We start from the raw sequence: 27,933 nt of genomic DNA, 5'->3' as shown, positions 1-27,933 counted from the left end.
ATTTCCTGCCCGCACTGCGCATGCGCCGCCCCCCCCGCGCTGCCGCAGAGCTGCCGCCCGCCTCGAGGCGCTCAGCGCATGCGCTCATGCCTCGCCGCGTTCCTGCGCATGCGCAGTCCAACACTCGGGGGGGGGCTCCAACGGCTGCGGATGAGAACTGCGCAGGCATAGCGGTCCCCGCCCCGCCCTCGTTCCGTTTCCCGCCTCCCTCGCCTCCGGGCCTCGCGGAGGAGCGGGGGGGGCGGGGGGGAGAGCGCGCGGTGGCGCGCATGCGCAGGAAGCCGCGAGGACCCGGCGTGCTCCCGCCGCGCCGCCTCGCGCGCCAATCGGGCGCCGCCCCGCAGCGTCGCGCCGTTGCGGCCCAAGCGCGCCGTGCGTGCGTGCGTGCGTGCGTCCGCTCGTGCGTGCGTGCGTGCGTGCGTGCGTGCTTGCGCTCGGCGGCGGCGGCGGCGGCGGCGCAGCGTCCCCTGCCCCGAATGAAAGGGACGGTCCCGGCGAGCGAGCGGCCGTGAGCGACTGGCGGTGACGGGGGGGGTGGGGGTGTGCCCGAGCTGCTCCTCTCCCCGGCGCCCCACCCGCCGCACGGGTGAGTGACTGAGTGACCGACCGAGCGCCCAGCCGCCTCGTTGCCCGCCCAACCGCCTCTTTGCCGCGCTCCAGGGGTAGGCACGGCGCCCCCGGCCCGCCCGCCCGCAGCCCCCCCACCGGGGAGCCCGCCCGGCCGGCCGGCCGGCCCTCCCGCCGCCTTTGCCGCCGGTCCCTGGGCCTCAGCGAGCCGCCCGCCCCGGGAGGGTCCCGGCACCCAGCGCTGCCTCTTCAGGGGGCGCCCCCGGTGCCGTTAGCCACCCCCCCCCTCCCCTCCCCGCGCCGACGGCAGCCGCTCGCTCCGCCCGCCTCGGCCCGCTCCCTCCTTCCCTGGAGGATCCGCCCCCCCTTGTCTCCGGGTCCCGTTTCCCCCAAAATTTGTTGAGGAACGGGAGGAGGGGATCGCCCTCCCCGGGAGCCCCGCGTCCTACCGAGCCGCCCCCTCGGTAGGCCCTCAGTTGGGGAGGGGACAGGGCCCTCCGGTGCTGGTGGCCGGGTCCTTGCGGGGGAGATGGCGGCGGTCCCTCCCCGAAGGGGTGCCGTGCCGTGCCCCATCGGTCCCCCCGGGGCAGGCGAGCGGCGGAGGTGCCGGTATCGGCTCATCTCCCGCTCCCCGTGGGTGTGTGTAAACTTTCCTGAAGATCGGTCTGTGCTGCCTGCCAGATCTTCCTTACCGCAGGCTCTTTTTGTGCAATTTTCAGTTACCTGCCCTATTCTTATTGTTTAGACTTTCCAGGGTTGGGCCCCACCCCCCGCCTTTGCCCCCCCTTTGGTTTCTTTTTTTTTTTTTTTTTTTTTTTTTTTTTGATGAAGTTGCACGGATAAGTTCCTATCCTACTTTTTATAGTGGCTCTAGGATGCTGTGTGAACGTAGCTCCTGGATAAAGATTTCCATCGGACTTGTGACTTTGGCTTTTCTACTACAGACACCTACAGAGTACCACCCTTCTCCCCAACTTCACCCCCCCTTCTCCTAAATAATGCCCCCAATAATGGGAGATCGACCCTAGAAACTAGAAAGCGCTCGAAAGTTTCTTGAACAGAGAATCGGGTATCTCGAGTGAGCATCTTGAAAAATTCAATGCAAGTATTTTCTGTAGCTTTTCCTGAGAGTCCAAACCACTTCATCATGTTTAGAGAAATTTTACATAGCTGGTATACTTCTCTTGCAGGTTTTTCTTGGGGTGTCTGAAATTTTCTTGACGTATAAATGTAAATCCTAAATATTTTTGTATAATTTTGTAATCATACAGGCTGCGCAGCAAAACAAACTTTACAGGATACAGATCACTGTCCTTTGTTGGAAATACAAGTGGGGCCTTAACTGCTATAAACAGTCAGTAGCTCTTGAAACATATTCAGGCAATAAATAGCAATTAGAATCCAGGTTACTTTCCGTTCTTCGGTGCTGAACAATGTCTCATACACCGAGAGCGTTCTTCTTTGCCTGAGAGTCATTGAACTTGCACTTTGCTTTTACGGTTGAAAATCTCTTGTCTGGAAGAACTGAGTAAAATATTATGCAAGCCATATGAGTTTGTAAAACATGCTGCTTTAAAGATTAAATAAAAGGTGCTATTAGGGGAAGCACCATGTTGAATACCTTAGTGGACATTAAGAAACTTGAATGCAAATGAACCGAAATTTTGGAGCGAAAAATCCCCGAATGAGTTTCTTCTTTTGTGATTTTAGAATAGATGTAACTTTTCATTTTTTAGACCTAAACCTGTGGAAAGCGTATCTCTGTAATAATCTCTGTTTTGTGGTACGTGTTCCATTTTGGTAGAGCTAGCGCATAATCTCCTAGTCAGTGATTCCATAGTACATCGCTTTCTGTGATCCAGTCTCTAAGACTTTCTCTGATAAAGCTGGCAAGCAGGATACTGTCAACAGTATATTTAAACACTATTTTATAAGTCTTACTCATTTGTTAGCTTTTTTGTAATATGGAAAACAGAAATACTGAGCTGTTTTTAAGTTACATTGTTTTTCTTGTTCCAGTGAAATGTAGCTTGATACTTGGCAAACTGGATTAGTTGCTTTTAGGTGATTTAACTCGAGAAACGAAAACAGAATTTTGAGCGTTTGCGTTCAGAATTCTGGGTCTGTGGTATAGCTGTGTAACTTGGGTCATGTTTTTCAGAAAAACGGTATTTTTAAATGGGCCGGATAAGAAGTGCATTTTGGCACAAAGAAAAGTGATCCCAGGGTGGTGTTTTCTCACATTTATGAGAAAGCAAACATAATTTAGGGAGAGGCCTACGGATCAAATGCTTCTGAAATATTTCTCATGCTCAGGGTTTTTTTTTCTGCAGTCTTTAAAAATGTGTAAATAATGTTAATGCCTAGTGATACAGAAAACACAAATGCAAAGAATGCAGGATTGGAAGGAAAACTTTTCGATATCCTTGTAAAATGCTTTCAGAGTAATTTAATCTGATGGTGAAAAGAATGCAAGTTTCCTTTCTGGCATACCATGATGCTTTTTGGTCTGTTTGCGTCTCAAATAATCTTTCAAGTGTTAAATCATTTATAATTGAATAAGTATTCCAAAACATAGTATTTGCTATTTTTTTTTGTTGTTGTTGTTCTTGTCATGACATCAACATCCATGCATCATCAAGTAAATATTGGCATTATTTTTAATTTCACTTTGTACCTTAAAAAATCTAAGCATGCAAAGGTGCTTCAAAAAGTTAGGTTATGTCATGTTCTAGTGTTGCTGTAATGACATGCCCTCTCGTGTCTGTTAGTGCCCTGGAAGGCGTAAAGCCGTGAGAATATTCTTTATAATCTTGTTTCTTGGAAAGTTACTATTCTTATAAATTAAAGATGATGAGAGCCACTTAATACATTTTTATGTGTTCTATAAATTATTTGCATTTTCTAAAATATAAATTTGCTTGTTAAATTGAAGGATAGTTGTTTTTTATAGTAGTAATTCTTATTCCTGTAAGTCAGTAGAACCTATGCATATGTTCAAAGAAATTCCTGATCTTCCTTTTAAGAACTACTATCACTGCTGTCAATATAGTGATAATATAATCTGAATATAAAATGAAAGAGGTAGACCCAAAGGGGGGGTGGGGGGTGGAGGGGGCAAATTATTTCCACCAAAGCAGAACTTGCATTTTTTTAATTATTTTAATATATTTCTAACCCGTCACTGTGTGATTTATGTCGAGCTATTGAATGTGACCTGAAAACAAGAAATCTTCGTGATGCTATTTCCTACTTTTCTTTTGTAGGTCTTTTTCCTGCTCCCAAATATTTCTTTTTTTTGAAGTTTAAAAAAATATTTAAAAAAATAATTTGAAAATCTGGGTATCTCTCCTTCAGTAACCATTCCTCCTTTCTACTCAGAAGGGATTACAGAATGGTCTTGTTTTGTTTTTTTCTTTGGAAGAATACAGTATAGTGATTCTTTTGTGTTTAACACTTGAGGACTCTCTATTGCCACTGCAAAAGGGTGTGACTAGTTTATCCAGATTGGCACATTTTTTGTGCAAATCAGCAAGATCTGAAATCTATGCATTCTTCTTATGAGTATGCGTCACCAGCTAGTAAACTGCTTTCCAGTTGTAAAAGGAAGCAAATGAAGCTGTTGGTAAAGCAAAGGCGGTGGGTACAGGACAGACCCCGTTTGATGCAGGAGTTTTGTAGTAAACACTGCAAGTTAAAACTCGGTCTGTGAAAATGTGATAAAACAGAAGAGTGAGAATCTAAAAAGATGGTCTTTTAGCAGTAGTCTATGCCGACAGGAACTTAATGGCATTCCTCTGCTTTCGATGAGAAAAATAGTGAGTGATATTGGTATTATGGGAGTCTGACAGCACTGAGAAGCGCACAGGTTTGCCTATGCAAATTTCGACAAACAGTTGCGCACTTTTCGTGCAGATCGCCATTGTAGCACGATCCAGAGGTATTGCAACTCTGCTGTTCTTGTGGCTGGATTATTTTTTCAGCAGGAATATCAAACTATATGGTGGCTTTTCTTATTTAGATGAGCGTAATGTAGACAAAGGCCGAGGGGGATGCTTTTAGTGCAGTTGTGGCCAATTCGGACAGTAAGGCTCAAATCTCCCAAGTGAAAAGCTCTAAGCATGTCTATTTGAAGAAGACATTATTTTATTTTGTGGGAGATGTGGAAACAAATAAACACAAACTATTTAATGCTGGGCCAAGAAGCACATACGCTCGTTAGGTATTTTCACTTTTGAACTCGCACGGTCTGCCCGATTAGGGGATTGGGGACCTCGGTGTTATGTTTTAAAATGTGTTACTGGTAATGCATGAAAAGTTTGTGATTCATGTTGAGTTTAATTTTAAGTTACTTTTCTTAGATGAGAATGGTGAATAATGCGCTTACTGAAAACTAGTTTGGTATGGCTAAATTAACTGTGGGTCTCGAAAAGGTTTCCGTTGCAGCGCGTTAGTCACAGATCCTTCTAAAATTTTGTTCCTGCTGCTGTTTGACTAAGCCACAGTGTGTCTGTGTGGTACCGAAAATGGTAACCTTTTATCTTCTCATCTCTGCCCTTATGAAGGTTACTTACTCATCTGCTGTGCTACTTTGTGAGCTTTTACACTCAAAACCTGTTCTGGGTGCTCTGCTGGACTCTTGGGGCTTTCCTTTGCCTCTGTTTTTGAAGAAGTTCAGCAGCATGAATTTTATTGCATGCACAGGTAGTGCATTTTCTAGAAAATCTTTTGCTGTAATAAATAGCTATAAGACTGAGATGAAAGACTTGTGGTAACTTTTTCCCCTAATGGTTGCTGAATTTGCTGTATTTTCCACTTCTTTTCCCCATAAGTTTTATATTAGTATCCATAGTTTTATATTAACATTTAAACTTTTTTTGCCTAAAGAACTAATTTTGCTTGCTGATACAATTTCATAAAAAGTGGGTAAAATACTGCCTCTGTGTGTTTATTTGGATATATTGAAGTAGTGTTAAGAAAAGGGTAATGAGGGACAGATCACTTTCAAGCAACCAATGTTAGATTTATAAAACTGTAAGTTAAATTGACTTTTGCTGATGTTAACATGCTGATTGCACCTTTTCTTTCTGTAGCATTGAGAGGATTGAAGTGGCATTCTAAGGTCATTTAAAATCATGACAAGCTCAGTTGGACAGAAAAAAGTCTCTTCAAGACAAAGGAAGTGTGGTTTTTGTAGATCTAATAAAGATAATGAATGTGGACAATTATTGATGTCAGAAAACCAGAAGGTGGCAGCACATCACAAATGTATGGTAAGTAACCCCTAGGAAAAAGGGAACGAATGTACTGAGCTTGTAAAAGACTACAAACAAATGAAAAAATCAACCAGTTGTGGCATTGGCACAAATGTTTAATCACTCTAGTTTGAAATTTTTGTGGGTTTCAAATATATAAGCGTTCTATATCACTTTTACACTTAAAAATAAGTTTTGTTTTTATAATTTTAGCTGTTCTCATCTGCACTGGTATCTTCACACACTGATAATGAGAGTCTTGGTGGTTTCTCTATTGAAGATATTCAGAAAGAAATAAAGAGAGGCACTAAACTGGTAAGTCTCTATATTTAGCTCTTGAAAATGGAAGACAGTATTTTCTTACCTTCTATAACGTTTACCACGAAGTTGTTCAATGTATTATATGTATGGTTGTTGGTTTTTTTAAAGTGCTACCTTGTGTGTGTGAGCTTTAAGGTAATGGATAACATATAGAAGGTGCTGAAGTAAAATAGGTCGCAGATTTATAAAAGGAAAACCTCAGTAGATATGCTCATACTTATGTTGAAATGAAATGTAAATGTCGGTTAACCAACCCTTGAAGTGCCTTTTGGAGATGATAAAAAGTAGTTTGTCTATTTCAGTCAAGTTCTGCTCTCATGTAAACGTATTGTTTTAAGAATTGTAGCTTAATCATGGAATTATTAAAAAATAATAATATCCAGAATTATTATTGGCAAATGCAGGTGGTTGTAGGAGATATTAATTTTTCAAATTTGCTTAGAAAAACTCATTTACGGAATATGCCTGTTTTTCTTTTTGATGGGCTGCATATAAACAATAGCATTTCCTAAATTTATGTTTCTAATCTAGTAATATCCATTTAATATTTTCTGTTAGATTTCAGAATGAAACCCACATTCTAGGGACCTGGTGAGGGTATTATTCTGCCTTTACCAGTATTTGGTTTTTGCTGCCAAAATTTGGTTTTTAACTACCAAAGGTACTTTTATTGCTTCCTTTTATATTGATTTAATAGATGATTCTGTGAATAGAGGCATCTTAGGATGTACATGAGTACAGTAGTGATTACAGCTCTACCAAATTCGTGACAATTGAGCAGAGATTACTTTTTTAATTCCCAAGAAGCTAATCCATGACTTCTATTTATTTTTTTTAAGAACTAATTGGTTTTCATTTGAGAAATGACTGAGGCTTTTTCAAAATATTATTAACAAGTGATCAATTCACTCCTCACATTAAAAATTTTCAGCTGACTTATTTAAAGCACTCTTAAGTATTTACCAGTTCTTGGACTACTAAGAACAGCCTGAAGTATTATTATAGAACTACGTTTATATGCTAATAGTCTAATATTTCATCCAGTGTTTCATTTGAATATTTTCCAATGCAGGAAACTATTTGCGCTAATTAGCTGAAGCATAAAGGAATAACTATTCACAAGTCAGTCATGTTGCAATTAGGAATTTCCAAAGAACATGGTAGTAAATGGAACCACAGGTCGCAAAGAAACTTTTTGGTTCTTGGGTCTCTGAAATGTTTTTGAAAGTTATTTCTTTTTATGTTATTGGCGGTTTCTGTCTTTCTGCTTCTGAATCTCTTTATGTTCCTTCACTTATGCAACAGCTGGATATAGTCTTGGAGCTCACTAGCTGTACGTACCGAGCACTTTGTTCAGCTTATTGCAGAAAACCTGGATCTGCTTAACTTAATAGATTCGTAGTCCTGAGATGTTTCCCATTTGGAGAGAATTTACAATAAAATTTTAGATCTTAACTTAGGTGCCTTATCTCCGTCTGTAGCTGTCAGAAAACTACAGCTCTGAATCACTCTCTGGAGGAATCTGTCTTACTGCCTTGACTTGTACAGGAAGCTTAAAACTAAATGTTTAGTTAGCCCACATACCCCCTTCTAAGGCCCGCTTTCTGTTCTAGCGTGTTCTTTTATGTGGGAACACACTGAGCAAAAATATCTCAGCGTGGTGCACCGGGCTAAGTCGTTATATTGATACCTTGGACTAAATCTGTCTGCTGATAAGATTTGACATAGCTGCTCTCCTTCAGGAGGTGCCGCTGCTGACCGAAAACTGAGGTCCGTTCATTACTGCAGTGATGACAAGTCACATGCGGAGTCTTTCTGATGGTCATATACTGTAATTCTGTCTGAGAAAAGTTTGTAGGTTCAAACCTTAATAGGCCAGTCATAAAAACTTACAAAGTCTAAATATTAGGGAGTGCAAGGCACTGATGATATTATTTCTGTTAGTTGGGCGTGGGAGGATTTTTTTTTTTTTTTGAAAGAGCTTACCTATTTCGCAGCTTGTCAAGCTTCACATATACCTGATATAACTTGGGAATTAATCTGTGACAGTGACCATTTGGACAGTAGGACTTGTACCCATGGAATAAATATTTTATTACTGTCGGGAAACATAGACTAATAAATCAATATAAAAACTCCTGTAGTATGTTTTGTTCCGACAGATACATTGTGGTGTGCATAAAAAAAGTTTTCTTTTTGCCATTTCTGGCTTTCAAAATACTGAAGTACTGACTAAAATTGATTGGACGGATATAATTTCAACCTAGGCTTTTATAAAGAGCTTTGATAAGCCATTATCATATATTAAACCATAACGTATAACAAATTTGTGAGATAAAATACTCATACAAATTAGATAACAGCTAAGGAACGGTATATAACTATGCCGTTTCAGAGCTTGCAGAAATACTTTACTGCTCGTTTAACTTTGTTAAAATTGAAAAACAGGATGGTGATACGTAACTTTGGCGGTATATTTATTTGGCATATTGGAGACTAACAAGAAGGAACTTGACTAAGCTAGTGCAGTGGACGGAAAGTGTGTTCCATAAAGATATATGTAGGGAGTATCCTACGTTGCACACTTAACACTTACGGATGCAGAATTAATTGTGACCTTTTCGGGGCGTGGGCAATGTGTGGGATAAGAACCAAAACCTCTGGTTGTCCTGGGAGGTTGTTTAGTGGGAAATTCTGAGATTTTGGGGCAATATTATGTCACTAAAAAATAATACAGGGAAAAATATTGTGATGCTATCAATTGCCTCCTTTCCTAACACGGTATAAGAAGGGCAGAGATCAATTTAGAAGCGTGATAGTTGGTGTATCCTAAGCAATGATGAGTCTAACATGAGAAGAAGTAGTTATTGGGAAAGAAGACTAAAGCATCAGGCTCCCATTTAACCTTTTCTGTTGTCTAAGTGTAAAGAGCAAAATTTGGTCTAATCAAAATAAATTCATTGTATTTAACAAATATTTCACTAAATTCAGTGTTTTAGAAATTACTTAAGGAAATAACTGTATAGAAAAAAGAGGTAAAGTTAGCTGCTGAGGCTAAGGTAAATTTGCAGGTCATCAGTATTTCTGACTGCAAGTCATTGCCAAATGGCTGTCCTTTTTTTTTTCTCCTACCTTTGTAATGTAGTTCAGAATTAAACAGGTACAATTTGATTTTAACTTTTCTGAAATGGTTGGTACAAACAGACCATCCTCAGGAGTGGGATGTTTAGGTGAGTAGCTGTGTCACCTTCATCAAACGCATTCCACAAAAGTAAATGACTTGTTTTCTTCATTGAATTGATAATCAACGTATGACAGTTATTTTACTGTTGCATAATTGCAACAAATTTCTCCTTGATTTGAAAATAAATTATGAAAAACACCCAAAAGCAGGAAGAGTAATGCCAAGTGCGTAACTCCATTTATTTTGTCACCAGGAGCGGTAACTATAATATTTTTGAACTCAGAAGTACTAAGCCCATAGTGAAACGAATTGTGCTTTCTTTTTCTTTACAGATGTGCTCTTTATGCCATTGTCCTGGAGCAACCATTGGCTGCGATGTGAAAACATGTCACAAGACATATCACTACTACTGTGCTTTACATGATAAAGCTCAGATAAGAGAGAAACCCTCACAAGGCATTTACATGTAACTATTATTTAATTTCTGTGTCTATTTTTCTATTTATATTTCACATTCTTTAAAAAAAAAAAACAACAACAACAAAGCCAAAGAAAAAAAAAAACCCACTTTGAAATCTAAACAAGACTGTTGCAAAAAAAAAAAAATCTAATGATGATTGTGGCATTCAAAATAGTGATGTGCTCGAAAAGCATATTTTCACTGCAAGATTTGATATCAGTGAGTCTTACAAGTGGGAGAAAAATGTACTGGCATTTAAATTTAAAAGATGAGTAAATAATCTGTGAATCGTGACTGACTTGACAGTTTTCAACTACTTTGTTTATAGGATTTTATGTCGAAAACACAAGAAAACTACGCATAACTCTGAAGGTAAAATTATTCAATATAAATTTTTCCCATTGTAGAAAGATACTTGGTTAAATTTAATTTTTCTGGAGAATATAAATGTTTTCAGTAAAAATTAAAACTTTTTTTTTTTTGAGAAACAATGAGTCTGGAAGCCCATCCGATTTCTGTGTTTTCTCTAAAAATTATTGGTTGAGATGGAGAAAAAACCCAAACCATAAATTTTAGGATGTTCAAAGGATTTGATATTCTGTAAAAACAAAGTTTGGGTAGAAGTAATGCATTCCCTTCTGGGAAGAAACTGGCTTATGTTTGTAGTTAAATTTTCACAATATTAACATGTAAAATATTACGTCAGGTAACATCTGGTTTTTGCTATTGCTGATGTTCCTAAATATTCACTCTTTTTATGAACTATTAAATAGAGTTTAACTCCTTAAATAAGAAGGACCCAATAGTAAATTAAAAGGTTTGTGATCAGATCACTTACAGATATATTTCTGAGTCTTTCTAATAAACAAAAAACCCTGTATGGATATATTTACAAAAGCTGTGCATCTTTGCAGAGATTAGTGAAACGCATGAGCGGTGATATGCCACAAACGTAGATAAATTGTGTGGTCTGTTAAAATTCCCAACTAGTTGTGCTATTGTGTATTTATGCAGCTATTTTTCCGTTTTCCTTTTTTTCTACTGTATCTGAATTTGGGTAGGCAAACAGTTGTTAGTTTACTTTTTGCATTACTTTCAGCTGATATGTCATGAGATTTAACTAATGAGGAGTAGGTGACTCTTTACTTAGTGAAGATCAAATTTTGTAAATTACTTCATTTTCTTTCTGCCAAAATTTTTTAAGGTAAATACTACTTATGCTATGGGTAGTAGATATTTTAATGGTGAGGCTTGGATGTTACTTCAGTGTTCAGAAAGATATTGAAGGCAGTAGAAAATCCCAAATAAAAACGGATTGCTATTATTTTTTTTTTTAGTCTACTTAAATAATTATTGTTATGTGCTTTCCATAAAGCACTCTCTGATTTTGCTATTACTATGTTTAAACAAGAAAAGCAGTATACATGTTATATGAATTCTCCAAAGAGGCAGGGCCACGTTATCTTGTAGTTTGACACTTTGTTTCTTTGGTTTGGGGTTTGTTTTGCTTGTTAGCAGAATACGGAAAAGCATTTGAGTCCAGAGAGAGATTGATCTCTTTAACTGATATTTAAACATAATCTTTCCTACTTATTCACAAATGGCTCAGGGTTTGACATCTATAGAAAAATGCCTCCGAATCCGCATGGAGTCCAATGCCAATGGACAACTTCTGCTTGGCATTCCTTGCAGGATCTGAACTTGTGCTTTTCTTAAAGAATTTTCAGAAATCATTATCTCCAATTTTACAATCTCATTCTCTAACAGCAAAAGCTTTTAAATTTCATATGGATATATTTGTCTGAGAAGACATGGGAAAAATTACTACAGGCATAGTGGCTTTTTTCTTAAATGTTGATGATGACAGTTTATTAAAACATTAAACTAGACGTGTCCGAAGAGACTCTTAGTTTGAGGGTAGGAGAAGGAGGAATAAACAACATCACTCAGAAGAACTGAGGTCAAAGAAACCAATAGTATCTTACTTAGCATTTAACTTCGCACACATTTTTTTGTTGAAAACATTTAGTTGTGTTATGCTTTAAGCTTCTAGAAATATGTGTAGGTATACTTCACATTTTTTTGTTCTGTTTTTTGTTTAATATTTGACTGAAATTTTACCAGTGCTCTTTCCCAAAGCATATGTTCTCTTTTTAGTCCATGCAGTTTAGGGAACTATACCCGTAGAATATTATTACTTACAGTTATGGACTTTAATGCCAGAAGCTGGGGCTCTTTTGTGACCGACCTCCTTTAAATCAAAGTAAAAATACATATTCCATTTGTCTTATGGAAATGACCTATAGCATTACATAGCAATGGCATTTTGCTACATTGAAAACTAATTACCTTTAGAAGACAGAAATATACAAGGTGGATTTCAGAGTTTAAGAAGGGACTTGGGAGGTTTTGTTTCTTAAGTGTTTAAATGCTGAAGTTTCCTCAGTAAAATGGTGACTGGAAAATGTTGGATGGTGAGGTGAAGCTTTACATATGTATTTCGTTGGTTTATTTCTTGAGGAAAACGTGAATATCGAAGAGGAATTTAAATGTGAAAGGATGGTGGTGTGTGAAACCAGAAAGGGCTTGCAGAGAAGAGCCAATAGCCGAGCTCGGGGGACTAGAAGCTAACATAGTGGCTTCCCCCCCCCCCCCCCCCTTGTTTTTGTTTTCATTTTTGTGAATCCTTTCTCTCAGCAGTGTTTTCATAATAGAATAGTTAAAGCTCATCTGTAGTTATGTCACTCAATGTAGGCACACAGAGCACTGGAATTATCAGTCCTTTTTAACGGAGACTCACTGCTGCTGCTCTGGGATGCTGTTTGGGTTTTTTTTCTTGGTCAGTGTAGAACACCTGGTTTTTTATTGTTTGTTCTCCGTATCCAGATTTAATGTTGCAGTCCAGATATTTTTAGTATGTCACTTCTGTTAGTGGATATTGGAAGAGTTTTTAGGAGTGTTTGGTTTACTGCAGTCCAGAATGGTTTATGTTCTGTAGGCAGTACTGCTGCACAATGGTGAGATTATTTCCTTCCCTTCCCTAGAAAATAGATGCTTTGGGGGGCAGACCTGTTCAATGTACATTTGTTAGAAATTCTAATTTAAAAAGAATATCCATTAACCATTTAATAACAGTTAGAGAAAATTTCTTGAGGCTGCATGGAAATGTGGTTTAAAGACCTGTGTTGGAATTAAAGTTACCCAGTTAAAACCTAATAAAAAGGACCTCTTAGATGTTAGTTATTGCTGTCATGAAGTTCAAGTGGCGCGAGAATTCATCAGACTAAGTATCTCTCTACTCATGAAGACAAAATTAATGAGTGATGGGAGTTCATTTTCCTTTAATTGACAGGAGCTGCTGAACTATTTTCTGTTTTCTTTGAATATAAAAATATGAAACATGGCAGCAGAGTGGTATGCTCTTAAATTCATTATCTGTTCCAGCAGGTTGTTGGGTTTGTCTCATTTATCTGTATGGCCTAGCCTTCAGGCGACAGAATGGGAAATTTTTATTTCTCCTATATTACCTTTCTGTATATATATTTCGGAGCAATTCTTGTGTGCTGTGTTTCCAGTGACTGGGGAAGGACAATAAGAGTGAGGTACTGTCATGCTTTGGACTGGACTAAGCTATGGCTGTGCGGTCAACAGATTTGAAGACACCTGCTCAGAGGAGCAGACCGAGTTTCCGAAAGCTTCGTGTCTGGATTTTTGCCTTGCTGGTTACATATCTAACAAAATAATCTGACCTGAACTTCAAGTCATAGTTTAATTCATAATTTAGGCAAACCGTCTAAGTTTTCAGTGCCTCATAGGTTACAGGAATTGGTGCCAGTGCTTTTAAACTATCACAGCTAACTATTAGTTGAATTACTGTTTAGTTTGATACAATTGCATTTATTCTTTTTGAAGAATAGAGTATTGTTGATCTAAGGGTTTGGAACTGTTTATTGGAATTTATTCCAATGTACTGGAAATAATTGTTGAAAAATTTAAAATCTGGTGTCTTTCAGTTCCCTGCAGGTGGGGCTGCCCTGGCATTCATTTAAAATGAATTCACCTGATCGGGAATAGTTTAATATAAACTAAGATAAGAATGTAATTTCATTCTTCTGTTGCATAGTAGTAAAATAAAGAATAATGAAGACAGCCATGTGATTAGCTATTCTTAATGTTTAAAACAGATGCTGGGGAACTGTGGGGTCAGAAAATAAAGTGTCCGTAATTCCTGTCGTAGTTGTCCTCAAAGCCTTGGGGAATTATGTTTCCACAGTGGAAATAAGGACATTCCCTGTCTTGGCATCCTTTTCATGTTATTCTACAGATCAAACATGAAATCTGTGCTTCTCATACTGCTCAGTGAGTTGAGTCAGGACAAGATTTCTTTGTGATACCTATTTAGAGATGCTGCAATCTATATCAAACCGAGTACTTACTTCTTCAAAGCACCGTGTAAGCCAGAGGCTGGCAGGAAAAACATCCGAAACTTTTTGGCGTTATATCTTTGTTCATCTTCGGGTTCTTTAATCAGTGTTTGTTCATAGTTGCATTTTCTGTAGCGCTGTTCAAAGCATAAGCTTGCCTAACGTTGTGCACATTGATGCAGCCAGGTAGAAAAGTTTCTGTCACATTGCAGTTGGGTGGCCTTCCGCTTCTGCTGGTGGACGGTAACAAATTCTTCCGAAGCTCTGCCCACCCAGCCGCCTTGTTGTCTGTCTCACGGCGAATGCTGCTCCGAAAGTGGCATCCAATGTATAAGGAGCATTACGACACAGCTGGTCCAGGCAGTAAGTCAGCAATCTCCTGTGCAGTCCGTTATAGACTAACGAGGTATTTTGTAGAAGCATCACAATGGTGTTTTCTTACAGAAAAGGAAAAAATAAAAAAGTTAACGTGGTGAACAGGTTGTCTGGTCTGAGGTGTGCTGCGGTGTTTACATTATAATGCTCCTTCCTATCTAGGCAAGACGTTATACAAATAGAAACTTGGTCAGCTAACTCATACTTAACAGGTTTATCATAGCAGCTGTCATTAGCTTTCTGATTATGCAGATAAGCTAAGTGTATTGTCTGGCTTCAGTCTTTGCCAGCGACTGTTTGCTTGAAAAAGCAATTAGATCATGTGGTTATAAAGGACTATTTTATTCATTTTCTGTGTTAAATGGACTTAATTAAAGAAATAATCTCAAGTACTTCATAACATAGATACTATTCAGTCAAAAATAGTTTTTGGACAAGAGTCCAAAAGAGTCCGAGAGTATCTGGTACTTCTGGAAAACATTAGTGACAGGATCTAAGGGATAATTTAATTTTTTTTCTCCCCACTCTTACTTTCTCCAATTTAGATTTTTCATGTAACTTAGTCTTTTTCCATTTAAACAAACAAACAAAAAACCTAAAAATTATATTCAGCAACTATATTCAGCATTTTGATTGTTAATTTCACATAATTTGCTGATAAAAGCTACTATTGTTGCTACTATGATGGGTTTACCTGATTCTGTACTTGCTGGCAAGGGCTTTTATGCAAATCTCTGGTTCTTATTAATGCTTAAATATGCATTCACATTTTTATTATTGACTACTGGGACAATAAGGTTTTCTGGGGGTTTTTTTGACATTTCTTTTCAATTTAAGGTAATTATGTTGCCACATATGGTTCATCGGGTTTCGGCCATATTTTAAGGACATCTTACTTTAACATGCTAAAGTACTTTTTTCCTTCTCTGTTATAGTCCATTTCTCCTCTGAAAATCTAGTAAGGTTGATTTTGTTCTTTGTAATTTTTAGAGTTTCTCTTTTATCCCAAACGCGCTGTGAAACTTTGCATACATATGTGTGGTTTCAGATTTACGTAACAGCGTGGCTAAGCCCCTTCCACGTTCTACATTTTGCCCTCTCTTTATGCACGGTCCTACTTGCAAATATATTTTGCCAGTCAGTTTTATTTATTATCTTCCTCGTGCAGACTGAGCCCCCTTTGCTTCTGGCTCACTTAGTCCATTGTTTAAGGTAATGTGGGAGGTGGATACAGAGAACAGTATTAGCCTTTATTGTACGCGTCTTCTTTTTATTTGTTCTTTCACAACCTTCAAATCACTTAATTCTTGTATTCCTTTGCTTTAACCCAGCTTTTGGAAAAGGGGGATTCCAGGTATATTTCAAGCTGATGTAATATAGAATAGATAGCGATATCTCAACCTCCTCTCTGCCAAGCCTTATTTTAAACAGCAAAACATCTTGATCCTTTTTCCTCCTAGTCATGATCAAAGGAGAATTTTTAGATTTCTCTCTGGAGCTGAGTCTCCCTGCTAACAGTTTATGTAATACAGCGTTTTGCTAGTCTGCTTTTTTGTGGTACTTTGTACTGCTCGTGGATTTCCAAAATGCAAATTTGGGGCTTGTTGCTGCTCATCTTTCCGCTCATCTGAATTTACAATATCGTGTTCATAGGTGCTTTTTAAAATATAGAATGTTTCCTCTTGATTTCTATCCCCACCTCCCTCCCCTTTCTCAGACCGTATTGCCTACTAAGCTTGGTTTTTTGGATATAGCATTTAGGGGCTTCTGAAGAAAGCTCGTAAGATACCTCCTTTGAAGACTTCAGATAAAGTTATGTTGAGGATATTGTGGTGATTTTAAAAATCAATGCAGTAATGGGATACGGGATGGGGGGCAGTTGAAGAATATCGAGGGAATCTCAGGGGATTCAGAGTATGGGTGATATCCGTGATAAAACGTCATCTGGTCAGGGAGGAGTTGAACAACTTTTTGTGTTTTCCTTAGTTCAAGCTGACATGAGAAGTTGGAAACACCCAACCATCAGATGCCAGGGAAACAGGGTAAGCTGGCAGTGGGCTCGAGGGGAGGGATAGGGCACAAACCAAACTGTGTATTAAACAGTAAAGACCGTCCAAGGCAGGTGGATTTTAAAGCTGGTTACAGTCGTCTTATACTGTTACGCTACTTCATAGCGCTGTTAAAAATGGGAGAAACTTTTAACTTCAGTCTTGCAGATAGATGTGGTAGAGCAGATCCTCACATCGCGGTGGTGTTAACCTGTAGGGCCACGTCACTTGCAGTCGGAGACCTAAATCTGCAAGGAATGTTATTTTAATGAAGGAGTTTCAACGAGCTCTGAACTTTTTTTGGAAGTACCAGTTTTGGGCACAGAAAAGGGAGTTCTTTTGAGGAAAGCTGTGCAATCTAGATCTTTTTTTATCTTACACTGAAACCATCTTTTACAATGCAGCATTTTTACTTTTCAGATCTTAAATATTCTAACAATTGTAGACTAAAAAAATAACACTCAAGAACGAGGCTGTGACCTTTCTTATAAAAAGTTGGTTTTCATAATGTGTGCTTGGTTTTTAGCAGTTATGATTCACTTCCAGTTTTGAAAGTGTGACTGTAAGGAGTTGAGGCTCTGCTTTACTGTTATTTAGAAAATAAGGGTGGACTAAGAGGTGAGAAGCGTTACGGTTAACAGAATTGATAAGGAGCTTTGGAAAAAATAAGGAATGTTGGTTGAATGGACTACATTTTGCTTCGTCGAATACAGGAGGGAGATCCGTGGAATGATTTCGGAAGGAATATTTTTAACTTCTTATTGATGATGATGTTTAAAGGCTCACAAAATCAATAGGCACAGTTTTGTAAGACACTTTTCTAGAATAACCATCTATGATTTCTGTGAATGTAAAAGTGGAGACAAAGATTCACAAATTTCTTTTAATAAATTGGTGGAGAGCTCATATGATGAGGGATGAGACAAAAGAGAATTCTTTTCTTTGAAAGAGGTTTTAGGTTGTAATAGAATTTGCTATGTGCAGTCTGAGAAGTATGACATCTAAATTGCGTAATCTTGATTGGGGAATTTAGCAAGTAGAGATAAATGAAAAATAGTGTTAGATAGTAAATTCTGAGAAGAAAATGTAAAATGTATTGTTTCATTAGATAATCCATGTCATCATGTATTCTATTTTTTCAGAGTAAAATAAATGGTGCTTTTTTTCATTAATTATAAAAGTATAGTGTATATATTAAAGCATAGGAATGTTGTGGTAAATAGACTGATGTATTTCAGTAGCAATTTGGGAATATCTGTATATAGCTGAATAATCTGTCAGTTCAAGCCAAAATAATTTGCAGCTTCGTAGTGATTTATTCTCAATCTTTTTGCCTCTTTCTAACCATACAACAGAGTAAAGCTTTGGGGGAATTATGTTTCAGTATAACCTGTTGTGGTGCATTTGGATTAGTTTTCTGTCCTTCATTAATACACGTGCAAGAAGCCGTAGCTTTCTTGGGGATTAGGGGCAGATGTGATAGATGGAGCTTAATAGGATACACTTGTGTGCGGGGCCTCGGGCCAGTCCTTCAGTTATCTTCTGCTCCAAGTTGATGGCTGTGGAATACCTTCAAGTCTGTGACTTCAAACTCTCATGCAATTGAGTCGCTGTTAATCACGAGACAGAAACGTGATTTGATTTTTAGGGGGTAATAGAGATGAAAGAGGAGTTCTGGCGAAGCAGCATATCGTCACAAAATAAGATATCCTCTCTGGATACTGAGACCACGATATAATGGCAAGAAGTGCCATAGCAATGTTTAAATGGTAATAATTATACCACAACAGTTAAGTTGCCCATTAATGTATAAAGTAGATGTTGCAAATCTTCTGATTAAGATTTCCTTCCATTTGGGGGCTCATACTGATTTTTGTGGTTTGTATATTGAGCAGCAAGTTCTTCAGTGGTGTATGTGCTCGTTTTTTGTTTCTTGGTTTTTTTAACAAGTCTGCTGAAATGTCTCTGCAGTTTGAGCAGGGGTGGGTGTTACGTATTAAAAGAAAAAAGATGCTCCTGTGAGCAGCCGATGATCAGGAAAGTGGTGAGAGGCCGAACAGAGCTGATTAGTCAGCATCAGATATAACTTCACTAGATCGTATTGGAAGGGATCTTAAGTTTGCAGAATTGATCTGTATTAACTGTAGAGCTTTGAGTAATCAAAAGGACACTCTGCTAGAATGCTGGACTGAGCTCTACAAAGCATTCAGCAGCTGAGCTGACGTTTTCAAAGGAAGTTGTCAGACCTCTGGTAAATATGTATTAAAAGTATACGTTCTTATATTGCTAATGGTCTACAAATACTTTTTCTGGGATATTGCCAGTGAGGATGATTTTCTGTAAACTGGCAGCTGCCTTTAGCTGTAGATGTAAAAATATACTGTAACTAAAATGAAATTTTAGATTTGTTTCGTGGAGGCAAAATGATTTTCCGTTTTAAAACTTGATGTTAACATTATAGTCAAAATGGGTGGTTTGTTTGTTTTTTCTTTTTTTTTTTTTTCTTCAGTCAAAAGGCATCAATGAATAAAGCAAGGAGAGAGGTGTCATTTAGAAAGACTGGCATAATATCAAGGGCAAATTACACTGGAGTTATGCATCTTAAAAAAAAGAAATATTAAAAGCTTATTTCATGGTTGAAAACATTTTCTGGTTTCAGAGTAGTTTAAATGAGTCTTCTTTCCATGGAGGTGAATATATATATCTGAGGACACATTTTGTGTCTGAAAGTAGAAGTTGTAAGAAATGCTAAACCTTCTTCATATATGATGTTATAAAGAAGCAAAGCTGTGTGCACTGTTTAAAGAAGTAACTAATGTTTTCAGGATCTGCAGTTGCATGTTTGTAACAGATGGGAAAAAGTTGCTATTTTTATTTCTGACCAAAATAGAGAGAATATAGGTTATGTTTCTTCTTGTCTGGTTTGCTTTTTTCTTTTTTTTTGTTGTTTGGTTTGGTTTGGTTTGCATAAATTTTTTTTGAGAATGTTATTTGATGATGTTTTCTAACTTCTAAAGCAGATTTAGAAGAAAGTATCAATGAACACGATTTGGAGCCTTCACCTCCCAAAGGAAAAAGGAGGGGTCGTAAGGGAAAGCCAAGAAAAACAAATTTAAAGGGGCAATCAGAAGACACTAGATCTACGTCCTCACATGGCACAGATGAAATAGAAAGCAGTTCCTATGTAAGCAGTAAATATGCTAAACTTCTTAGAAGACAGAATTGCATATTTCTTCTCTGCAAATACAATTTTTGTTAAAACTTGCATTTGTCTGAGCCTCCAGCTGGTGGCCACAGGCTTTTAAAATTACAACCTTATTTGTCACCCAGCAGTATATTTTAGTAAAATGTTTTTCTTTCAGAGAGACAGGTCTCCCCACAGAAGCAGCCCCAGTGATACAAAACCTAAATGTGGATTCTGTCATGCAGGTGAAGAAGAAAATGAAGCTAGAGGAAAGCTTCATATATTTAATGCCAAAAAGGCTGCAGCACACTATAAGTGCATGGTGAGTAACAGCGTTGTTGTTAACCAGTCTGTTATGTGAATTTTGGCTGAATTGCTATTTTAGATTTTAATACAGTACCCTCACGTGTAATTATGCGCGAGTATTGTCTCTGTGCTGATGATCTCTTTAAGCGCTCAAGTGTTGCGAAGTGAGCAATTCATTTCTTTTCACTGCGGGCAATATGGATAAAAGTTGGCTGCGTGCTAAGAGATGGAATTAGCTCAGGGAGACTCTTTAGCTTATTAAAAATGCTCCCTTAGCGTCAAAACGCATACACAGTATTTAAAAAGGAAAACAGAAAACAGTTTTAACTACAAGAATCCGCTCCAAAAATGAAATACCTTTACTCCACAGGCATCCAGACAAAATCCGGGAAGAATCCGTGAGCTTCATTAGTTTTCTAACCAGCGGGTTCAGGCTGTGTGACTCAAGTAGAGTGGGACATGTAGAAAACCCTTGCCTTCAGATGATCGCATTTGCAGAACTGTCAGCCTGAAAAGAATCTGCTAATTTCAGTGAACACGAGCAGAAAGCTCTATCTTTCATATATCTCGTTCAATGAAGAAGTAGAGCTTTGAGTAACAAACCTCAGGGGTTCCTGTTGTACCTCAAAATGAATAAATAGTCCAGGCAATTGGTGGAGTATTCATTGTCTTCCTATACCTGGCCTTGCTAAACAGAGAGCTGGTGTGTGCCAGAAGCCCTCCCTGAGTCGTAGAGTACTCTTCGCTACTTTATGTACCTGAGCTGCAGTTTTGAGACAGCTTAAACTGAATATACCAGGACGATGATCGTAGGGATGGTACTTATGTGCCCCGTGGTCATCCCTCAGGGCTTTTCAGGTATGCTGACATCAGCTGTGCTGTGAAGCTGAACTGTATGTATGTCACAGGGAGGGAAATGGAATATTCCTAAAAAGTTCAGTGGTGTAATTGGTAACATTCCCCATTTATTACTCTGTGTTTTCATCATGTCATTATTTCTTGTCTGCTCCTTTGTCTTTTAAAATACATTTCTCCAAGGCAACAGTATAATTAAAGCAGTCAGGTGGGTATCGGAAGGAATACTCACCATACTAATTACTCAGCAGGGTTTTTTTCCTAGTTTGTTGGTAAAGCCCATGCTGTCTGAGATCACAGATGAGGATGTTCAATACTCAGATATTCCTGCACGTAACAAACTTTGCCATCATCTCGGTGACCTGAAATTATTTTGACTTGCTTGTTTTCCAGTTGTTCTCTTCTGGCACTGTCCAGCTAACAACAACTTCAAGGGCAGAGTTTGGTGATTTTGATATCAAAACTGTACTTCAAGAAATCAAGAGAGGAAAGAGAATGGTATGTATCTGCAGAATGTGATGAATGTGTTACTGTTTCTACTAAGGCATATATAGCTCTCCCTTCTTCCTTTTGTGAAACATATCTTTTCCATCTGTTCCTAAAAACAAAATGTAAATGTATTGTTGCTTTTGGGACAGGTAGCTAGATAGAAATCACATTAAAATTAATGGAGTTTGGGCATGTGGTATTTAGTGGTTTTTATGACAATGTACACAGTAAATTATTATTAGCCTTCCTGTTACTATAAGAGAGTAACAGCTTTGGGTCCTGTGTTATTAAAAGAACACTGTTTAAAACTACAAATAAACTTAGAGAGTTTGTTCTTGCAGTGTTGTCTTTCCAACTGGTGTGATGTTTTAATATGAAAACGTATTAAGGCCTCAGAGATGGGGATGCTGGTAAAATGTCACGTTATATTTTATTATAATTCAGGTTGTTTTTTAAAGTGGTCGGAAATTGGGGGGGGGAGAAAACAAATAGCTAACCGTATTGTTCCTTGGAAAAAAAATCATTTGAGATTCTTCATATATTAACATACTAACTTTAATGGCAATAAAATGATCTTGGAAATGCAGTAATACGTGCAATCATGTAGCAATTTTCAATGCAAGGGACAAGTAAATCCTAGTGTTTGTATTTTAATACGTTAGTATTATACAGCTTCTGTTTTACAGTATCTTTGATTAACTTTTAATTGGAAGGATGATCTGTCAGAGAAATTGCTCTGTTCCAAAATGGTAGCCATAAATATGAGGAACACTAAACTGAATACTAAGAGGCAAAAAAAAGCTGAACAGTGCCATTCTTTTCTTTCCCCTGCGCAGAAATGCACGCTTTGCAGCCAGCCTGGTGCTACTATTGGGTGTGAAATTAAAGCCTGCATAAAAACATACCATTACCACTGTGGAGTAGAAGACAAAGCGAAATACATTGAGAATATGTCACGAGGAATTTATAAGTAAGGACCTATGTGATTCTTGAATCTATAATGAAAGCGAAGATATTTCATGGCACTTTTTCTGCCTAATTTGGCTAGCCAAGTATGTTATTAAAAAAGAGAAGATGATTTCATTTAAAATGGTATTTTTAATTAATAGTTGACTTTGCAAAATAATTCCGTTACTCTGCTAACTTAAAATTTATGTAGTGGTGTTGTAATATGAGAAATGTGAAAATTAATTGACTTGCGTTACATTTTCCTCCTCGATTAATCTGTAATTTATCTTGAGGAAACCCTGGATAAATTATGTCATGATTCCTCCACGTTGATACGTTTCGTGGCTTATTTGGGGGGTTTTTGGACTCCGTAACTCACCATACTTGCCTGCTGAACTGCTGGCGTTGGTGGCTTGGCTGCAGTTGAGGTGCCAGTGTGGCTGTGCCCACAAGAGGGCATTCTCGGAGCAGTGTAATAGCAGTTCTCGAAAACTAGAATCGATCCAAGTTTTGTTGCCGGGTCTTCAGCCTTGTTTTCTTTCTTAATTTTAACTGACGCTTGAGCGAAAACCGCGGATGAGTTAAAAGAGTGAGCGATTGACTTGTAGCACATCTCAAAACTAATTGAGAGGAAAGTCTGGTTTTGATAGATATTTTCAAAGTCCTCACTGTTTCTTTTATTGTGCCAGACTCTATTGTAAAAACCATAGTGGAAATGATGAAAGAGACGAAGAGGATGAAGAAAGAGAAAGCAAAAGCCGTGGCAAATCAGGCACTGACCATAATGACATTCCTCAGCAGCAGCTCAATGGAAACTAGGTATGGAAGTTACTCCTGACAGATCTGTTACCGAGACTGAAACGCAATATACATTTAATGTAGTTTATTGCAGTGAAGTATTTAAATCTAGTGTATGCAGATAAGTACTTTTTATTGGCATACTGTAGAAGAATGGGGAGGATTTGTTGTTTTTAAAATCCAGCTGACTTTGTAACAGCGTAAGAAGGGAGGCCCTCATTTCTATCGCTAAATATAGATGTAATGTCAGAGCTGCGAAATGCTTTTCTGTATGTTTTTAAATTTACTATTGTTTTCATCATTTTTTAAACAGGTTCAAGGGACAGAGTTATAGGACTGGGAATGGCTAAGACATCATAACTACTAATTCTTTTAAATTGTTTTCTAAAATCAGAAAAGGGTTAGTAACTTTTTACTGCCCGACTCTGTTAGAAATTTCATTGAACTGCCTGAAACGTTCATGTGTGTGAGCCTTCAGTAAGTGGCAGAGTTTTACATGTCAATATTATGTAGTTTGTAGTCTGCAGTGTCTGGAAAAAAAAAATGAAACACTATATAAATGATATGTAATATGTACAGTGTCAAAAGTTAAGGCAGACATTGAAATGAAGTAAGATCTATATTTCTGGACTGAATAAAAACCTTAAGATTTGGAATGTGTAAGTTGTTTAGTGGATTCATGCAACGAGGGAAGGTCTTAGCTAGTTTAATTAACCACGTGGACAAGTTCGCGGTGGCAACAAGCCGGTACTTTGTGAATTTTGCATTTTCTTCATACACAAGTTACGGAGGCTATACACGGGAAAGCCGCTCTCTGTTTTTGCTTGCAAAGCACACAGTAGAAAAGGACTCAGTGTACACCGAAGCACGCTTGAACATTTCAGGTTGTTCCTGTTGTGATTGCTCATTCCGCCCGGCATTGTTTGCGGGAGATTTACTTGAGCAGCTGTTGGTTCTGAGCTGTGAGCTTTAGAACTCATGCCAAAGGGCTGTAGTTCATTCTTCCCCCAACGACCCACCTCTTTCTGTGGCCCTGATTTACAAAGAACGCTTCACGAAAGTGTGATTAAAACCTTACTATACAAATGGTTGGACTCTGCAGCCCAGTCTCTTTTACTCCAGAGAGTTACAACTCTTAACTCGCTATGGAATTTAGCCACCGTATCTGACATCCATACCTCAAGTGTTCTGCGTTGTGTGGAACGCTTCATGTTTTTGTCCAGAATATGCATAAAGGTCCCATATTCTGTAAGAAGAATGAGGAAACACCCCGTTTTGCTAGATTGGTATTTATTTTTTAATCTTATGACCACTATATGAGAAACTTGGCTTATCATCCTTATTGGTTTTAGTGATTATTTTTTCCTCGTTCTGTCAAGTCAGCAATCACGCCGTGGAATTCTACTTGCTGGAGTTTGAGGTTCCTTTAGGGAATAATCAGATCTAGGCTATACCAAACCTAACAGATCAGTCCTCGACTGCTTTCAAAACACCTTGTCGTTTCTTATGGCTCCGAGCTTCTTCAATTGGTCTGTTAAAGCACATTCTCAGACTGACTTACGTAAAACCAAAAAGCTGAATCTAGTCCACATGTTTGTTGCTATCGCATCACCTTATTGTTTGTTTAGGGTTTTGACTTGTTTCACTCCGAATTCCCAACAAAACTTCTGGATTTGAAGGAAGGAAACAAGCAAATACACTGATTTGACTATAAACTGCTACAGTTCTTCTGGGATTGGTATTGCAAAAACAGTTCATTTGTAACATGAGTTTCTGTAGCATTTTTTACTTGTATTTTTAAAAGATTTAATGTGTGTCATTTGTCTTCTTATGCATTCCCTTAATGTCTTGAGGGACTCAATTACTGTATATTGGAGTTTCTAACATTTTACCTGTTAGAATTCAATCAATTCTGTTTGCTTTCCTGGAGAATAATGCCGTTTTGGAAAGAAATATTGCTGTGTACAGAAAATATTCAGTTACTGCTCTAAACATGATGCCATTGATCATTTTTATTTTGTATTTGTAACTTTCAAAATTAAAAGCGTGACTTGAATTGCAATGACAGATCGGTTATTGAAATTGTCTATCAAGGTGTTTTGTTTCTCCTAGAATACCAACATTTTTCAGCCACTCAGAGCAGTTTTAGGATGCAAAATAACATCCTTCGATGTTTAAATTCCTTCTAGATTTGTGCCTCAGACATGGCCCTCCCATGGAAAAAAGGCACTTTGTTTGCAGCTACTGTATTTTAACTGAGGTTGCGTGGGGTAGATCTGCCAGCATACTGATTGTGTTTGAGCCTGAGCTCTAACTCATAGCGTGTCAGTTGCTTAGTATAATATTCAGTCCAATAATTCATCTGTTATGAAATAAATTACCCTATTCCATGCCTCGAAAAACCAGAGCAGCACTTTACCTTCGGGTAGCAGAGAAGCGGCTGGTTTACCTGTTACCTCCTTGTGCTGAGATGGTCTGACTAAACCGGCGGTAATTCAGAATTCACGGAAACAAAGTCGAAAGCAAAAATCTTTTCTTACGAGCCTCAAATTTGTCAGAACTGACTTCAACTCATGTATGCTGGGTAAAAGTGCCTTACAATGTAAAAATTGTATTTATATGTTCCCAAGTAGCATCACCTGCTGGGGAGTAATTCTGTCGTGGTGTTAATATTTAGAAGAAATGTACCTCAGCGGTGTATTTACTGTACATCTCTTACATCCTTAATTGTAGTTTTAAAAAGCATGACAATGTATGATACTATACAACATTTACATCATTTTTTAAAGACAAAATACTGCCATTACTGTCTTTTTACGTGTATTTTAGCTTGGGGTTTCAGACTGTCTGTCTTTTTTTTTTTTTTTTTTTTGTAAAGCAATGTAATCTTTGCAAGCATATACTGAAGATTATTCTGGAGCATCTACTGCCTTCCCAGAAATTTTAGAAGTAACGAAAGTGCTCTATAGGTGAAATAGATATGTTTAAATTAGCTAGTTAAATTAATGCAGTCTATTTGTTACTGAGATTTTTATTTTTTTTTAATAGGCACCTTCTGCTTTCATCTCACAATCAGAGAACTCATGAATTTAACAAAACTTGTCTTACGAAACTGGTTTCACTTTATTTAATTTTGGGGTTGTTTGTTTTTTTTTTTGGCCTTTGGGCATTTCTTTTGCTCACAAGAGTAGTGTGTGCTGTTTAAGGCGCCTGGAACCCTCTGAGATGGGAGGTTTCTCCCCGATTCGCTGTAACTATGTATTAACAGATCTCCCCAACTCACTGTATCTCTATATTAACAGATCTGCGATTGTGCTATACCAAGAAAGGACTGTACCAAGGAAGGACAGGCATCAGAAGGATATTGTTCAAATAACTTGAGGATACAGCTGGTGTAATGCCAGAGTCTCGAGGCGTGATCAAACACTCTAGCAGTAAGCTGTGCTATCACTCCATTCCAAGGAAGGGCGAAAGGCCGGTTCGGTATCAGCGTCAGTGCAGGTAGCTAGGATGAAATAGATTAGGCGATCAAAAAAAGATCGACTCATTCAGCAGGTGTGTTGATCCACGGGAGGTTCTGTGATAAGGCTCTGGCAGGAGTTACGGCTACACTCCGCAAAGTCTGATCTTTAGGTACAAAGAGCTGTGCTGGTCTAGAATGCTACGATTATACTGAATCTGGCCCTAAAATGTAATATAAAGGAAGAGAGCTTGCTGCTTACTGCTGCCTATGTGAAAAATAACTTCATGCTAAACCAGAGTGAAAGATGAAGAGGTGATAATCGACTTGAAATATCAGACTTACCCGGCAGGTGATAATCAGTGCATTCCAAAACTATTAATATGCTGAATCAGATTGACAAGAAAATTAATCCTCATTAGATGAAATTAATCTTAAGAGAACTGAAAGTACGTTATAGCAAATAGTGACTCTTCTTCCGTGTCACCAGAAACAGATTCCACTGTCTTAGCGATGGAGATTAACAAACGGAACACGGCTCTTGATTTATATACTCGTTGAAGCATTTTCTATATATGCATATGTATGCACATCCGTTAGTCAACAGTGACATCTCAACCCTTAAAGGATCCTGGAGAACTGTTGCTTGTCAAAAAGCACTCAGGTTAGGCTAACATTTGCAGCTTTTGCTCTTAGCATACATTTACATTAGGTGTAAAGACAAGGAATGTATGAAAGAGGGTAAATGCATTCCTATCTACAATGTTATGTATATTTTGTTCCTGTTATATTGGCTTTACTTCCAAAGTTGTAGTTTGCAGTATTAGTTTCTTTTTATTGGTATCCTTGCATATATATATTCAATAAATGAGTTATGAATTTCATATTTGCATATCTGTCCTTTTTCTGAAAGTATAACTTAAAAACTGTCATTTTAATGCATAAATGCAGTGTTTCCCCACAGGCCCGTGAAAATTTTGCCAGGCGAGAAGTGAGAATGCATACTCAGAGTATGCCACTTACTCAGTGGTGACTCTGCATATTTGTGTATTCTTCTTAACTTTGTGCAGTGGGAACGCTGCTTTGCGTTTACCAGTAGTTAATCAGGCGAAGTGACTGACTCACTGGAGGGTCCCATTCTCACCTTTCAAGAACTTTTTTTGGTTTTTTTTCAAGAGCAAATGAGTTTAGGCTGAGATACCAAGGGAATAATATAGTTAAGCTGCAGAAGAGCAGCTACATCCAGAATGGCCTTTAGA

The 27,933-nt window shown here is 38.3% G+C and overlaps 1 protein-coding gene across 4 annotated transcripts; it reads left to right on the top strand.

The window, feature by feature from the left end:
* The first annotated feature begins 447 nt into the window (after window positions 1-447).
* On the top strand, window positions 448-27,552 carry PHF6 (PHD finger protein 6). Of its 4 annotated transcripts, XR_014269551.1 has the most exons (12): window positions 448-586; window positions 5,661-5,840; window positions 6,036-6,137; window positions 9,660-9,793; window positions 10,116-10,159; window positions 19,652-19,818; window positions 19,997-20,140; window positions 21,373-21,477; window positions 22,305-22,438; window positions 23,106-23,235; window positions 26,517-26,769; window positions 27,027-27,552. XR_014269551.1 is itself a non-coding variant. In XM_082488338.1 (11 exons), the coding sequence occupies exons 2-10, from the start codon at window positions 5,703-5,705 to the stop codon at window positions 23,233-23,235; spliced, it is 1,095 nt and encodes a 364-aa protein (XP_082344464.1). In that variant the 5' UTR covers window positions 448-586; window positions 5,661-5,702; the 3' UTR covers window positions 26,517-27,552. The 4 variants fall into 4 exon arrangements, 3 of the variants coding, with proteins under 3 accessions (XP_082344464.1, XP_082344462.1, XP_082344463.1); XM_082488338.1 differs by having other exon boundaries at window positions 19,655-19,818; window positions 26,517-27,552; XM_082488336.1 differs by having other exon boundaries at window positions 26,517-27,552.
* The last annotated feature ends 381 nt before the right edge of the window (window positions 27,553-27,933 follow it).

This window comes from Vanellus vanellus (assembly GCF_965231255.1).
Source record: "Vanellus vanellus genome assembly, chromosome: 10".
NCBI classification, from domain to species: domain Eukaryota; kingdom Metazoa; phylum Chordata; class Aves; order Charadriiformes; family Charadriidae; genus Vanellus; species Vanellus vanellus.
Note: the sequence above shows the minus strand (reverse complement) of the source record. Positions and strands in the feature narration are given on the sequence as shown.